This window comes from Anoplopoma fimbria, chromosome 21 (assembly GCF_027596085.1).
Source record: "Anoplopoma fimbria isolate UVic2021 breed Golden Eagle Sablefish chromosome 21, Afim_UVic_2022, whole genome shotgun sequence".
NCBI lineage: Eukaryota > Metazoa > Chordata > Actinopteri > Perciformes > Anoplopomatidae > Anoplopoma > Anoplopoma fimbria.
Genome location: NC_072469.1, coordinates 18,295,781 through 18,312,037, shown reverse-complemented (window position 1 = coordinate 18,312,037; position 16,257 = coordinate 18,295,781). Strand labels below are relative to the sequence as shown.

Sequence of the window (16,257 nt, the reverse complement as noted above, 5' to 3'; positions counted from 1 at the left end):
AGTGATGCTTTTAAGACTCTAAGTCTTAAATTGAATTCCTTCAGTGCTGTGCAATGCAAATAATATCAATTAGCACATTAAGACATAAGTCAAAATGTACATTTGTCTCCACAACAATTGTATCTTAAGAGTAATACATTGAAGATGTTTGCAAAAATTCCTGCATTTTGAACACATGACTTTCCTCAGCAGTTGCTTTTCAGCCCAGAGCAGACAGCAGCAGCTGCAGCAGCAGGGTTATGCCATGGTCCACTGCTTCAAGGTGAGCCCATGAGTAAGGATAGCATCTCCTATTGACACCCAAAGCCTGTGCATCGACCAGACTTTGACTGACAGGCCCGGAAGCCTTGACTTCGTCCTATCTACCTCACGCTTGGACCCAGGAAACCAATAAGGCTCGTCTATATTTAAACTTCAGAACCGACAGGGAGATAGGGTAAATTGTTGAGGGAAGGTTTTTCCGGTCACCCAAAGAAAAAACCAAGTATGCCCTGTCTCATTTCCCAAGACCTAAACAGATTCTTTAATCACAGAGAATAGGGAAGTGCTTTGGCGAAACTGACAACACAGAGGCAGTAATGAGGAAGTTGATTTGTTATGACTCTAGCACAACCACTTCCTTTTGAGTCCAGCCATTGAAGATTGTGTCTATTGATGTCATTTGAGTATGCACCACTGCCCCTGATGAACCTCACCACCTGCCATTTGCTTGCTTTCAAATCATTTAGCCACCAATTAGTAATGAAGGTCAAGCTCCCAGAGGAAAGTAATTTGGCAATAGATCCAATGCCTTCTTGCTACGTATCGCTGCAGAGGAGCTAATAAGGTTTCTGTTAGCTATAACATTGCTATGATATTTGCAGCAATGGCCTGAGAAAAGAGTTTCTAACCATTCACACCTTCACAACCACAGTCCAAAGCATTTACAGGTTCAGTCCAACAGCACTTGGACTATGGATGGAGAATGTTACTTCATAATTTTCTTGCCTTCCGTTTTCCCGTCAGTACAAGGATCTCAACCAAAGATCTTTCAACTGCTCTTCACCATCAAGATAATTCTCTCCTAATTTTTTTGTTTTTCAAACATTCAAATTTGTGGCCAAACTAACTCATATTTAAAGAAGGACACTGATTTACAAGGCCAAGAAACAACATTCATTAAGATCAGCTAGAAGTAATCAGGTGTATTTGGAGAAGTATTTGTAATTTGACTTTTGTCCATCTTTTGTATCGCAGAGCTACCTCCAGTTTCAACCTGTACACATTCAATTTGACATATTTAATGTGTGTAGTTATTAGCCTATTTTCTTAACAGAATAGAACATAATCTGAACACAAGCATTGGATCACTGTGCACAAATTCTTGTGAACGGGACTCTTTTGATGCTGTTGCCTTTGGCCCGCTCGTAGCAAGTCTGTCTTCTACCACATACTGGCTTGATGATCTAATGTCTTTTCTATCGTTGCAAAAGGTGAGATATTCCCTAAAATGTAATATTGCCAATTTCTATAAAAGATGGCAGCCTATTAACTTGCATTTGCACTTTCCTCTCTGGACCTCGTCAGATTCTCAACGATCGTTCTTTGAAGTAGGCACCTTAAGCATCCTTCTTATTGTACTTCCCTTCCTTTTTTATTTCATTTTATTGACTTTGTATGTTTTATTTATTTGATATTGTTTTTTTGTACGTGTGTTTCTTCTGTGTTCGTTTTGAGAGTTTGGGTTGGGAGAGAGGGTTATAGCAAGGTGTTTTTATCTATGTTTTAACAAACCAAATAAGGGAAAAGCTGTTTTGAAACATAAATTTGTACGAGGTCCTGGATTCCAATAAAAAAATATATGGGAAAATTAAACAATGGCCAATGCGACATAATGAAATCATTTTGACACGTTGTACTCATTGTCACTATTTGTCAGTAAAAAAGAGATGCAACAGTTTCAAGTGGTGAAATAAAGCTCCAGCAGGGTGTTCCATGAGGCAAATGAAGATAGACTTCAAAATATAGCTGTCCTGGCATGAAAGCAATTGAAATGTTGAGTGCAATGCTAAGTACCAGAGTAAACAGACAACAGGGAAGAGTCATGCATGACACTGATTCACTCAGCCAGCAGCAGGGGAGAGCAAGACTGAGGAGGGCAAAGGCAGGAAGAGTCAGGGAAAGAGAGAGGGAAGACAGACCTTCAGAGTGTGTGTTTTTGTGCAGGAGGACTATTTATAAAACTCAGAGCTCAGAATGTGATGCAGTATGACTTGCGGTGCAATTTATTCATTTGCTAAACTGCTTACAGACCGCATATAAACACACGCACACTCCATCTTCAAGCTGTGCTTTTAATCTCTTAGTCTCTCCAGTGCTGTGGTGGTATTCTTCAAGGTGCCAGAGCGTCTCTGTAGATGAAGTCTGGTGACTGCTGTCACTGCCTTCTTTATCTGGAATAAAAATACAACTTCTAATTTCTTTTTTAATTCCCTTTGTTTAGTCGGTCCCCCTCCAATCTTTTTTTAATTTGTAACCACCATGTCCATCAAATTTGTGGTTCATTTTTACCTCCTTTTCTGTCACTTCCTTCCCCTCTTTCTTCCAATCGTATTTCACCATCTACATTATCAATAATTTGTCTTGGAAATGAATAGCTAACTTCCTTATATCCTTCCCATTTCTTACACCCCCACCAACCTGCATGTCTCTATTTGTCCTTCCAATTCAAGCTGTATTTCCTGCCTCCGTCCACCATTTTATAGCGGTGTCAATAAAAATGAAAAGTTCTAGAAACATAATCACCTCCTTTCATCCCTCCTCTCCTACATTGTCAAATTCTTTTTGTTTCCACCATTTTCCAGTGGGCCTTAATCAGTATTTGAGGTGTCTGTAAAGAGGGAGACAGAACCCCTAGCTGTCTTGCTGGCTGTCATCGTTGTGATCCGCCGGGTCCCCCTTCTCCTCAAGAGAGCGAGAGACCCATGAGGATATGTCTAGGGATGGATGTTTGAGCGTGTGTGTGTGTGTGTGTGTGTGTGTGAGTGTGTGTGTGTGTTTTTGAAGATGAGCTTCATCCCGCTGAGATAAAATAGGGTCAGAAGTCAAATTAAACATGAGGGGGCCCCACTGACTTCATCTCAGTATCCTTTGTGTGTATATGTGATTTTGTGTGTTCCTGTGTGTTGGTTTGATTCTATGTCTCTGTGTCCCTGAGTGAATGAGCGTGATTGTACTTTATCTTTTGGAATGTCCAATCCTCGTGCACGAGCCTTCTTATCTCAGGACTAACCTGGTGCAACAAAGTGTGGGCTTTTGTCTGAGCAAAGAGCAAGAAACAATAGTGATCCAAGTGCAGATACAAACAGTCCCGGTTCAATGTGATGCATGACACTGAACAGCGTAGAAGGCCAGCACGCACACGGATAAAAGTGAGAGCAGGAGGGTGTGAAGGGGAGAGGGAACGACATAAGGACATAGGTGGACGTTTGTTCTGTTCCGTCATGGTAGACATGCTCTTATCGTACCAGGTGCTCAGTGGAACACCTGCTGGGCTGCTAGCATCCCCACCTATCACAGGTCACAGCTCACCCACTTCATTTAAATCAAGGCTAACTCTTATCATAGAGTTATATGACCACTCTGAGACACTCATTATTCCTTGCTTTATGCCATAAGTTACGCAGGTTTTAAACCTTTAGAATGAATCACACGACACATGTGCCCAAACACGATCCACACGCACACACATGCACACGCTGCAGTTCATCATTATTACCTGTCCTGAGGCTGTAGAACCAATGTCATGCTGGGAAATAACTGTAGCTGCACATTTGGATTACACATATGCTTGAGGTGGTGTATGTGTGTGAGTGTGAGCATCTGTGAGTCCGCGTTCAGCAGAGAGGGATGCGGTGCTTGTGTTAGTGTTTGCTGCAGCACTAAAGTGCCTCTAGTAGAATATTAAATTCTTAGTGGGAGCATATTGCAAAATATTACGGGGAGAAATGGAGATCAAATTATAGCAGGTCGTGTAATGTCTGTTTGCTTAGGTGGGTGTTCAAATTTAATCCATACATCTTTTGCCTACACAGATATTTGTGTGCCTCTCCACAATAAATGCTGCACATCTGAGTGTGGTTGCATGACTGTGTGTATGTGCTTAAGCGTCTCTAAGTTTCTGTGTGTGGGTGTGTGCATTGCTGTAAGTGTGTGTCTCCAGTGCACTGGCTAACTTGTTCTGCTCATGCCTTCCAGGTTAATACAAGATTGACCAGTGATTGTAAACCCCCACACTTGCTAGTAGGGACTTAAATGCTACACACACATTTTTTGGATTGTATGCAGGCACCCACGTAACGAAAAAAAAAGCAAAGAGACAAACTTTAATTGAATAACAACTCAAACAGTAGAAAAGAGAGGACACAGAACAAAGACTTCTCAAGAGAAATTGTGTTTAAAATAAATCGTTGGCTCGCTCGCTGCTTCCCCTGCATTCTTTCCAGAAGTTATGCCTTAGAGTCCTATTAATCTGCTGAGGGGAACTGTGATTGAATATTAAGTATCATTCAGGTGGGATGTTAAATAGTTTGGCATCTGAAGGAGCTGAAGACGAACAACCTTGGTTCCTGCATTGTGAATAGGAACATTCTGTGGAGAATTTTTTCTCTCACTGAAAGTTTAATGTATGAATGCTCAATGACGTGAATTCACTCGGCTAAAACAACTACTGGCTGTCAAGTCCAAATGAAATACAATGAGGCTAACAAGTAATTCAAAGTGTGTGTTTGTTGGTAGGAAAGTGTGCATGCCTCCTGTTTGTTTGTTCAAGTGTTAAGTGTTCATCAATAATCAGCAAATATTCTTGCAATGTAGGTACATAGAATGACACAGATATTTCAGAATAGTGAGTGCATACAGCAGCTTTAGTGATTCTCGCAACTCCACATAGCAAATTCCATCCACACGCACACATACACACACACACACACCATTATAACCTCTCCTCAGGCCATAGGAGCTGGCTGGAGAATAACTGCAGCTACACCATGATATATATTTAAATATATACATGCAAGGCTGGTGAGGTGTAAGTTTAGCCACAGCTACAGTACCTGTGACCAGCTCTCTGATTTCCACATCTCCAGTCTTCCTCAGCAGGCGGACCAAGGCAGGAATCCCACCGCAGTTCTTCAGGGCCACTTTGTTCTCATCGTTGGCCTTGCCGTACACCAGGTTCCTCAGGGCTCCACAGGCGCTACGGTGAACCTCACTCATCCTGTGGTCCAGTAGGTCGACCAGTAGCTGGATGCCTCCCTGCCTGCGAATCTGAAGATGAAAGAAACCGTTTCATTGAAAAAAAGCATGTGGGCTTTACTTAAATTAATTATGTATAGCAATGAAAAAATACATCATAGAATCACTCTGCCACCAGAAATATGTTCAACAGTTGTCTATGCAGGCACTTGTGTGTGTACAGTATGTGTGTGTGTGGCCCATAGTAACTGTCATTCCTGCCAATAAGATTAACAACCCAGTGTGTACTAATTAAAGATACCAAGACACAGCTAATGACTGTGCTTTCACAAAATGACACTTAATTACACTGGTGATGGAAGGAAAAGAGCTGTGACACCAGCTTTGCTTATAATCTAAAAAAACATAGCGCAATAATTTTTTCTTGTCTTCTGCGTGTCTCTCTGCTGTACTATCTGTCCCTTATCCTGCTTCTCAACAATTCCCATTTCTACATGTCTGTTTCTTCAAAGCGTATGCCTATACACATTACTACAGAAACTTTTGGCTCCTGCAGGAAAATAGTTCGGAGGCACAACTGATTCTTTAAATAGAGAGCTAAGATTAAATTGATTTATATAACAATGTTGTAATATTTTTCACATGCACTATGAACGATGGGTGTGATTGATAACATTTTTGTGGCTGAAACCACAAAATTATAAAACCAAAAGTATAAAAGCTAAACTTGAAATAGTGATAGATTGTTGTAGAAACCAGGAGTTTCTTTATAATACCAAAGAGACATTTTTAGTCCTTACCCCTGAAAACTTTCATAAGTCAAAAGACCTAGAGAATGGGGAAACTTTGTATGTATAAGAATACAAAAAGAAAATACTGTACTTTGTAATGCAGACACCGATTCTGCATCTTTTAACTGAATGCCATTTTTACAAGGTTTACAAGGTTGTTCATAGTTTTAAATCACAGTTTTAGACTAAGATCGCACTCACAGATGCATAAACTGTGAATATATATATAGAAATTGGCTAGTTACAAACATCCTAAAGTTCAACACATTTCATAGCATCGTTTCATCCTCTACTCTTTTAGCAATACCGACGGCATTTTAAATAATTTTTTGAAGGTAAAATCGCAAACCATTATTTGACTTTGTAATTTTAACATATCATCAAGAATTATGATACACTGGACTTAAAAAGGCTTTGTAAAAGGTTCCAATTAGTACAGGTAGTAAACTTAGAAGCCTGCTTCTAGACGTCTGCATCTCAGATTTTTTCAGTGATTCAAATATGAATGAGTGAGGTGGAATTAAATGGCAATTCTGTGTGTTTATCAAGCTATAAAGTAGCAGGTTTAAAACTCAAAATACTGGTACCAATACTCAAATACTCTGGTAATAATAACTGGTAATAATTCCCAAACACATTACAACAAGCCTATATCACTTTTCTAGGCTTGTCACCAAGAAGCAGGTACAGCAAAATCATATTTAAGGTATATCAACAAGTGGCTCATGTCACACCTCTTTGCTTTGTATTCTATGTATTGCTGAATTTTCTATGTAAATGCACACAAAGGCACAGACACAAAGAGAGAGAAACAAACAAGCCAATCAGTGCAAATTTATGATTATATCCTGATTCTGTGAAACAAGACCGTCAGGGCTGTTAGCCCAGTGGGGATCACAATGAGGGCACTGGGGTGTTACACATTATGCCTTCCAACCATGGCAATACACGCATTGCCTTCTCCCTATGCCGGTGCTTTTAAAGCCTCCCCGATGCTTCTCCACTGCAGGGATCTTCGTCGGCCTTAGGGGGCCAAAGAGCTTACAGCAAGCCGTGTTTAGTCCAATCGACAGGGGTGTAGTACTAATCACCAGAAACAGGCTGCTGTGATCATCAGGAGACCATTATGAACATGGACAGAGCAACTAGTGTGTGTGTGTGTGTGTGTGTGTGTGTGTGTGTGTGTGTGTGTGTGTGTGTGTGTGTTTGAGGAAGAGGGAGAAAGAAAGCCTGTCTTTCACGCTTTCACTTTTATTAAATCTCCGGAGTACAGCAACAGGCAGAGTTACTCATCCAGATAACTGGGAAAAAAAAGTTTTTCACAGTTGACTGCATAATCAGGCTTTCTTGAAACCCTCATATTTTTCTGCATGTTCTCCCCCAGACGTGGGACATCAAGCACATGTACTAGAAAATGATTCTTAGAGTCTGTTTCATCGTGAAGTAGCAGATGGTTGGAGTATACCATGTAGACATGTTGACAGGGACAGTGAAGTGCAATGAGTAGACTTTCCTGTGATTATCCCTGGCACTCATTGTTTTGTCTCCTGTGGATACCTCACACATCTGGCATGGGTAGGCCAAGAAACAAAGGAAAAACTACAAAAAACACACACATCTGAATGAGTGTTTAAAAGTGCAATTTAACTTTGATTTATTCATAGTGAAAACAAATGATAAATGTGGGCCAGGTGAGGAGAGGAGAATGACTGTGAACGGAGGGAAAGAAAGCACAAGAAAGTGATGGAGGGCAGGGAGAGGATGGAGGGCAGGGAGAGGATGGAGGCGTTTGATGACACAGCAGGAGTTTATCGAGCAAAATGCTTTGCTTATCTTTTCAATTAAAATGGATTAAGGGATGCAATGAATGGCAAACTAACCTTGCACCACTGGCCACACAATTTCCTCAACCTGATTTGTTGTCCCTCTTATGCCCTCCAGTCCTCACCTCTGCTCCTCCCCTCCTCCCTCTGCTCCCCTTCCCTTCTCCCCGTACTGATCTCTGCTCCTCTTCCCTTCTCCCCGTACTGATCTCTGCTCCTCTTCCCTTCTCCCCGTACTGATCTCTGCTCCTCTTCCCTCTCCTCTTAATGCCTGTGTCACAGTTAATCTGTTATTCCATAAAAGCCATAGCGCTTTTACTTTGTATTGCCTCTGAGCCACCTATAAGGCTTGCCAATACCTCTGCGCCTGTCCCTCTATTCCATGTAAAGAAGATTAGAAGCGCAGATTGATTTGTCTTTGTCTCCTGCTGTTCCGCGACGGCCACGGCTATTGGTAACCCATAGTGACAGCATTGCCGTGGCAACAGTTAGCAGCGGTGACAGCTGGGATTGTGGGAATCAGAGGTGCTGGTGCCGAAAAAAGCTGGCAGCGGGACAAAGGGGTGACACATACCTGGATTGGTGGCATGTGAAGCCTTAAAAGCGTGTTCCAGTCATCACATATGGAGCGTCAACAATAATCAGCAGCACAGCCCGGATAGTTTACTGCTTGCATGTTGTGAGTGAGAACACAGGGTACTGATATGTCTCACCTTTCAACCTCATGCAGGCATACACACATGCAAGAGATTTTGTTTTTACCTGAAATTTAGCCTCAGGCTAACTGAATTTTAGAGCCTTTTAACCTTCGGCTAATTAAGTTCCTGGCCCTAGGCTAACATTTCCCTCTGGAGCCTTCTAAACTGGGCCAAACATGGCATTAAACCATGGCTACCCAATATTGTTGTGAGGCCGGGACACAGCTAATTTTGCAGCAGTATCAACAGTAAGATTCCTAACTGTGAAAACTTACCTTGACAAATACACCAGAGGCTCTACTCTGTTGTTTGAAGAGAATGGCAACAGAGAAAATAAAAACCACTACTCTTGGCAGCAGGGGACAGGAAAAGTGTTTAATAATCTCAGTGTGTGAGTGTGCATGCATGTGTGTTGGTAGGTGGGTGGTCCCCAGTAGTTTCATACTAACATATGAGTATTAATTCAGATGTAGTCCCTTTTCTAAGGGTCCTTTTGAAACCCGATTATTGGCGGTGACAGGAAGTGTTGCTGAGAAAAATGATGGATTAGTAATTTTACAAATCATCCAAAAACTCTCAGGGCTCCAGATCACGAAACCAAAGAGAACAAACAAGGGGCATTCTCTAAAGGTTTACCTGCAGGTTAGGAGAACCCAGAGGCAAGGGATACATTTAATGTCTTGCTTAAGTGACAAGAAAACAACTTCATGGATGGAAGAGCCTTTTATCTTCGAGTGATATGGCTATTTATGTAAAAACATACAAAAAGGTATTTTGAATTAAAGTAGTCATTGATGAACTACTCTGGATATTGTTGCCAGTGGTAACAAATTGACACAGGGATTATAAATAAACCTTGCTATTACACACACACACACACACACACACACACACACACACACACACACACACACACACACACACACACACACACACACACACACACACACACACACACACACACACACTATTTTACACAGTGATCAGAGTGGAAAATCGCATACACAGCATGCACTGTGCAAAGAGGGAAAGAAGCATGCGATATTATTACAGTATTTGCCATGGCTCATTCGCTGTGTCTCTCTCATCTTTCATGCTGATGTCAGACATTCACAGTTTAAAGTTTGCACAGTTCACGGACTAAAATATCGAAAACAAGATTTCTTTCACCATGTTGACTTTAAGTCATCAGTTGTCTCTAACAACAAACTGTAAAATGCTGAGAATATACAGCAATTCTAACCACGATAGAATCTGATCCGGTCTCTGGAAATAACCCTGTATTTACACTGTATTGTATAATCAAGCAAGTCTGCTGTAAAAAAAAAAAAAAAAGAAAACATTTCGTATTCAGAAACGGTGGGAGGAGGAGAAATTAAGATAACTGATAACAGAATCAAGTGGTAGAGGCAGACAGTAATAAATCAGGTGTGAACTCAACAAAATGGATAGGTGTAGGAGAGAGAGTGTGGGGTTGGGGGTGTGACACTGAGTCAGGGGGCACGTTCCTCTCCCCTCAACCGCTCTGTTGGATAAATGGATATCGACAAGGCTGCTACACAAAATGAATTACTGATGTGCCTGAACTTTAGTCTGACACGGTGTGTGTGTGTGTGTGTGTGTGTGTGTGTGTGTGTGTGTGTGTGTGTGTGTGTGTGTGTGTGTGTGTGTGTGTGTGTGTGCGTGTGCGTGTGTGTGTGTGCATGTGTGTGCTTGTGTGATGGTGTAGCTAAAGGGGATGCATGAGCTGACATGTCAATAGGCTTGGGAGTATGTATGTACCGTGTGTTCGAAGAATAGGTGACAGTTTGCAAACTGTGCACCTGAGTACGTGTGTGTGTGTGTGTGGAGCAACTATAAAGGATGCTGAAAATGAATTTGCCCAACTGCCTCTGTGGTCAACTGTAATCTGAGCTGAGGCAAGACCTCCATCTGCCCTGCCACACTCACAATCTTTCTCTCAATGTGCATCTGATTGGATACAGGCTTATGTGAAGGCACTCAACATAAATGCATGACCTTAAATGAACTAACATGTTCTCACAAACTGACACACCCAAACACACATGCACTCTCACACACCAACATGAAACATCCAGAGACAGAAATTCACAGACTGCAGTCTTGTAACAGAAAGCTGTATTTTCTTGTTTTTTCTTTCCTTTTCCTCCCTACCACCTCTGTTTCTCCCCCTCTCTTTGTCCCTACAGAGTGTCTCTTTAGCGACAAATAGCAGCCATGTTGTGGCTGTGTCTAGCTGCTCAGCATGTCCCCTGCCATCTGTGTCTATCTGGCTAACTGAAAATAGGAGAGAAGTTTTTAGTCTCAAGTGCTTATAACAAGTTACTGTAAGTGAGATGGCCGATCTCACATACAAACAATCCTATGTAACAATCCTTCCTTGCCAATTCAAGGACAAAGTGCTTGTTTTAAAAATAGCATTAAATAATAGATTATCAAAACTGTTATAGGCTTTTATTGGTTTGTCATTTTATGAAAGTAACGAGCCACTTGAAAATATTCAATTAGCAGAAAGAAAAATCTTCATGTGACTATTCAATATAATAAAATATAGGGAGTGCTTTGACCTACGTCATTTCACATTGTCAATTAGGGGCTTAAATGACCTGCCACAAAAAATGAACATCGTTTGATTTTAATTTGATGGTAATTATTTGTAAGAGTAGGTCTCGAATTTGTGAATGGCATCGCTAGCTTTGTAATGAAAAGCATCGGTGGATAAATAATGAATATAAAAATGTACGATTAACCATCAAAAATTGTGTATTGTATTTGTGTTAAGCGGGAACAAACGCAAGACAAGACACACCTGTGAAACTCAAACAACAGGGAGCAGTGGCGCTGCAAGAACAAACCTGCAACATGTGACCCCTAAGAGGAAAAGCAGTCCCAGGTACAGAGGATCTCCTTGCCCTTTCAGGAAACATCAACTGTGCTGTAGGAAATCTAAATGCATTAACTGTCCTTTTATTATATAATCTTCTGTGACATCTGCTTTGAAATAAATCCCTGGGTAATAGAGCTGCCAATGACATGCATATTCAACTACTGCTGTCGAAGGTTATTTTTAAAACAGGCAAGCTTATTTGAACACACACACAAATAAAAAAAACATAATAAATAAATAAATCTTTACAATAAATGTAACACAAATAGAAAAAAGCAATCTATACATAGAACATTTTACCCAGTGCCAAATTGTGATGCCAATATTTTGTAGGCCCTACATGCTTGAAGTGAAGTATTTCCATTTTACAAACTACTTCTTGTCCTATCTTCCCAGTTCCATGTAAACGGCTTGCATTTCAGGAAAGGTTTCACTGAATTTTTGTCACATGACTGCAGATTTCGCAAAAGAGTCATTCATGGCTACCCAGTTGCACAAAATGTAATGCTGTTTACAAGATCCGGCTAGTACAAACAATTTATTATTGGGGAAAATTAAATTGAGTAATGTAGAATTAAGTAATGTTGAAAAAGTATCTTTTCTTTTTGCTCAGATTTCCGAGACCTATTGTAAATTGGAAAATCCAGTAATTCTATTTTTAAAAGTTTCTTGCTATGATAAAGAGTATATTTTAGGTGATATTTAAAAAAAACAAAAACATTCCTTTCAAACCTGCTGGCGGGTAGTGGGATTCAGACTGTTGTCATTTAAATGTCTGTCTAGTCTCAACTTTAAATTCTTGCTAACAGCGAGGGCTTGGACTTAGAAGTCGATGGGTGGATGAAGAAAATAAATAATTATGACTGACGCCATAAAGTCAAGTCCCACTTCTACTCAAATAACTTTGCCTCTCAGAATTTATAATACATCATTTATTTCCCTGCATGTAGAAAAGAAAGTCAAAGTCAAAGTCAACAATTTGAACATAATAATGGAATTTTCCTAACTTAATGTCCCTGCATATGTATTGTAGCCTTTGTAACAGAACAAAGACATTTACTCTGAAACTTGTTGAAAAGACAAGAACAAGCTCTGTCACAACCTTGAAGATCCTCCAAGATATGTAAGAGGTTCACAAGTTGAGTAAACATTAATAGACCATTCACAGAATCTCTTATGAAGGCCATGAAATCTTTATTCTGTTCTGGAACTTTATTTGTAATATATCTTTGTTGAAATTGAATGAATACTGCAAGATATAAAGAAGTTCTCAGAAAAAAAGACGTCAATGAGACTCAAGATGCTCCCAACTGTGCTCCATCATTATTGTGGTGGCTCTACAGTACATACACACATCTGCATCACGGCCTCTTCAGGTGATCAAACATAATACGATTAAAGGCATTGAGTTTTTTAACACAAAGAATAAAATAAAGAATGCAGAAGAATGGTTTTCACTCTCAAATGTGTCAAGAATAATGTCAATACTAAACTCTATGAAGAGATGCACTATCATAATGGAGAAAATACAAAAGCAAACACTATTGGTAACAGTAAATGATTATTGCTTTGTTCTCTGGCTAATAGGGCTTTAAAATAAATGATGTTCTTATTTATCATAACAAAACAAATTAATTTCTCTCATCACAGTATAAAAGCACAATATCTTGCTTCATTCCAACAAAATAATCTTTAACCAAACTAATATCCTGTATCTGGATTAGGGATCGTCTGTCAAGTTCATTTTTCATTAAAAACTATTTAAGAATTATGGTAGAGGGCACAGTTCTTTGTCTAGTTCCATGAGAGTGTGCATGCTGCATTTTGTCATTGTATACACATGTGGCAATGTGTGCATGTAGATATATTTGTGTGACAGCCTGCTTTTATTTGATGTTATGCGAAGCGTCAATTTTGGCTGGTTGATATCCATTCCAGATTTAATTTGTGTAAATAGTGTTTAGCAGCGCCTTGGGCCTTGAACAAGACAATCAAACAGACTAACGGTGGCAGGCCAAAGCATCCACTGTCAATACACAGTTGCTATTTTCTCCATTGTTGGATACCTCCATTCAAGCAATAATTACACCCATTACAAAAGACACGTACACTTAGATTTCTTTCAGAGTGGATGAGTGGGTGGGAATGGAGTTTGATGTTTTTGCATGTAAGTGTGATTGCATTTTTGTATTTATATATGTGTGTATCTTTGTTTGCGAGGGTGGGTTGGTGTGAATGAATATTAGCTGTATCTACGTGTTTAATTGCCTAATTTGCAGATAGTTTATATTCATTTTAAATTTTGTTTTCCTTTTTTGTCCAGCATGCATTTAGAGCTTTTAGGATTGTGTTTTAGCTTTGTATGCCTAGCGTAGGTGTTCACATCCTGTTGGTGTTTGTTCCTTTTGCATATGGGTGTCAATTAGCATTTTAACAATGTGGCATCACACTTAGGTTGCAGAAGCAGCTATTGATGGAAAATTAATTTTCAGAAAGAAAAACTATAAAAAAGTAAATTTGGGTATATTGATTCTTAAGGTAAAGCAGGGTGGGTTGAGGGGCATTCGAAGAAAGAGAAAAAGTAAAGAGATTGTGTATCTGTGAATTTTGATGTTAGTGCATCTGCATGTCTCACTGCCAGTGTTTTAGAGAACCTCTAGCCTTATTAAAGGGTTTGTTCCAAAGGGACTTCCCTCCAAAATTGCTTTTGAGAGACAAACTTGTGACTTTGGGGCTAATTGAACTTTACTGCCTCCAAAGATACGACTCAATAAAAGGCACAGCTTAGGGACGGAGATTGCAGCAAGCTTTATCATGCCAACCATCAGTGTGAAACTGGTTAGTTAAAGCAGTATTTCTTGAAAGCCTCTGCAGGAAAATGCAAAACAGCCTGAGCTGTTACGACTGCAACTCAGAAGAAGGTATTCACTTTTTATGGCTTTTATCATCAAAGTAACAATCATTCCCTTCTCTACTACACTGATCTGAATCAAATACAACACACACACAGATACAAACCTCGGCTTTGATCTTGTTGTCTCCGAAGCAGAGATGCTGTAGGTAGGCTGCAGCATTGGACTGCACCGATGGGAACTGATGCTGTAACATCTGGATCACCTCTGGCAGCTCTGGATCTCTCCACCCGAACTCTCTGCAGAATCAGACAGACAGAGACACTTTGATTCCTGCAGCACTTTAACAAAGCATCTCACCAAAACACAGGAGATTACCTGAAAGTAGTCCAATAATATCACAGACTTCTTTCCCCAACATGCCCAGAGCTACACATATTCACACGCTCACTTACATGATTACTCAGTGTACACAGAGGAAGGCAGACATATAGATAAAACGGCGGGGAATGAAGGAGAGAGATTGAAATGTAAAAATCCACTTTGTGTCATTTTTAACCAAAGAGCTCTCCTCTTATGGGAGAGAGCTTTGTAAGTTAAGCAAACAGTGGGACAAAAACGATGCAAATCACACACTGGAAGCCCAATTTGCCAAAACATTGTCATTTTTTCCTATCACAGGCAGAGGAATGAGAGCATGTGGCGATTACGCCAGCATCCATGAACACTTTTAGAAATAAATGAACGAAAATCAAGCTCAAATTGTATTTACAAACAACTTTAGGGGAGCCTGGGTTTTAAAGTCTTGCCACTCTAGGGCCAGACAATTCTATATATAGTGATTTCATACAGCTTCATATTGTGTTTTTTAAATATGAAAAAGCTGCATTTTCTGCATAGTTTTACTGGCATGTGATTTCAAGTGAACTGCAAATTGCAGTGATGACTATAGAATGTTTTGAACATGGTGCTTGGCTAACAAAGAAGATTCTATAGATAACCATGTTGAAGGGCGATCTGAAAGCCATCTGTATGACCTTGATGTAGTGAAACGCACTGCAAGTTAATACATATTAAGATCATTTCAGTGCTACCACACAAGTCCAGAAATGGTTTTCAGTAAACTTAGGAAAAGATGCAAAAAGTTTTGAAGAATTGCACAGCGCAGCATTGCTGCTGCCTGCTTGCTGTCTGCAGTGTGAGTGGTGTGAGTTATGTTCTATACTTTCTACCATTAGAAGTTTACACTCCTATGAGCACACTGGACAAAGTGAAATAAATGTTTTGTCCCTTGGTAATACCCAGGAAATGGTCTCCTTTATTGTATTATCCCCTGCTGATAATTGTTTTGCTACGGTCCCCTAAATGAGAAAATTATGACTGTGTGAGAAAAGTGTGGGCGACTGTGTGTACGCAATCTACTGTAATATTTTCTCCAATAACCCCTCTGTGAGCTGTATCTCTGTAACCTCCTCACTCTCCTTCTACTCTCTCTCTCTCTCTTTATCTCAATGCTTTCAGAAAACTGTCAACTCTCGATCTGATCCGAAAGAAAACCTATGTTGGAAATTTTGCCGCTCCCATCGATTGTGGTGCTTGAGGATTGATTTTGTTGTTTCTGCCGTCACGCTGGCTGTTGTGTGCCAAAATGCGGCTCACTGTAATCACCCATGGAGCTAAAGTGGAAAAACGTTGATTTATTTTGCCTCCTAGCTCAGCCTCCCCAAAGTTGAAAATGTTGTAAATATGGGACAATTGGCGAGTTCGAATTGATGGGGCGGAGGATTGCGAGTGCGGCTGAAGTTTGTGCAGCAGAAAATGAGGCCTCGACACCGAACTCTCATCTCTGTCAGATGAAGCAAATGTGGCCTATGAAACATCTGTGAAAAGCCGAGTGTTCACGGGGAGTAAACGTGGCTCTCAAAGATAAAGCGAGCCCCAGCATGGACG

At 40.3% G+C, this 16,257-nt stretch overlaps 1 protein-coding gene across 1 annotated transcript in view; it reads right to left on the bottom strand.

Moving 5' to 3' along the window:
- The window catches only part of ctnnd2a (catenin (cadherin-associated protein), delta 2a), a 205,494-nt gene that overhangs the window by 61,087 nt on the left and 128,150 nt on the right, over nucleotides 1-16,257 (bottom strand). The window contains exons 12-13 of the mRNA XM_054622519.1: nucleotides 14,474-14,606; nucleotides 5,094-5,307 (exon numbers count right to left, since the gene is read on the bottom strand). Of these exons, the coding sequence (XP_054478494.1) occupies nucleotides 5,094-5,307; nucleotides 14,474-14,606 (347 nt within the window). The remainder of the gene's footprint in view (nucleotides 1-5,093; nucleotides 5,308-14,473; nucleotides 14,607-16,257) is intronic.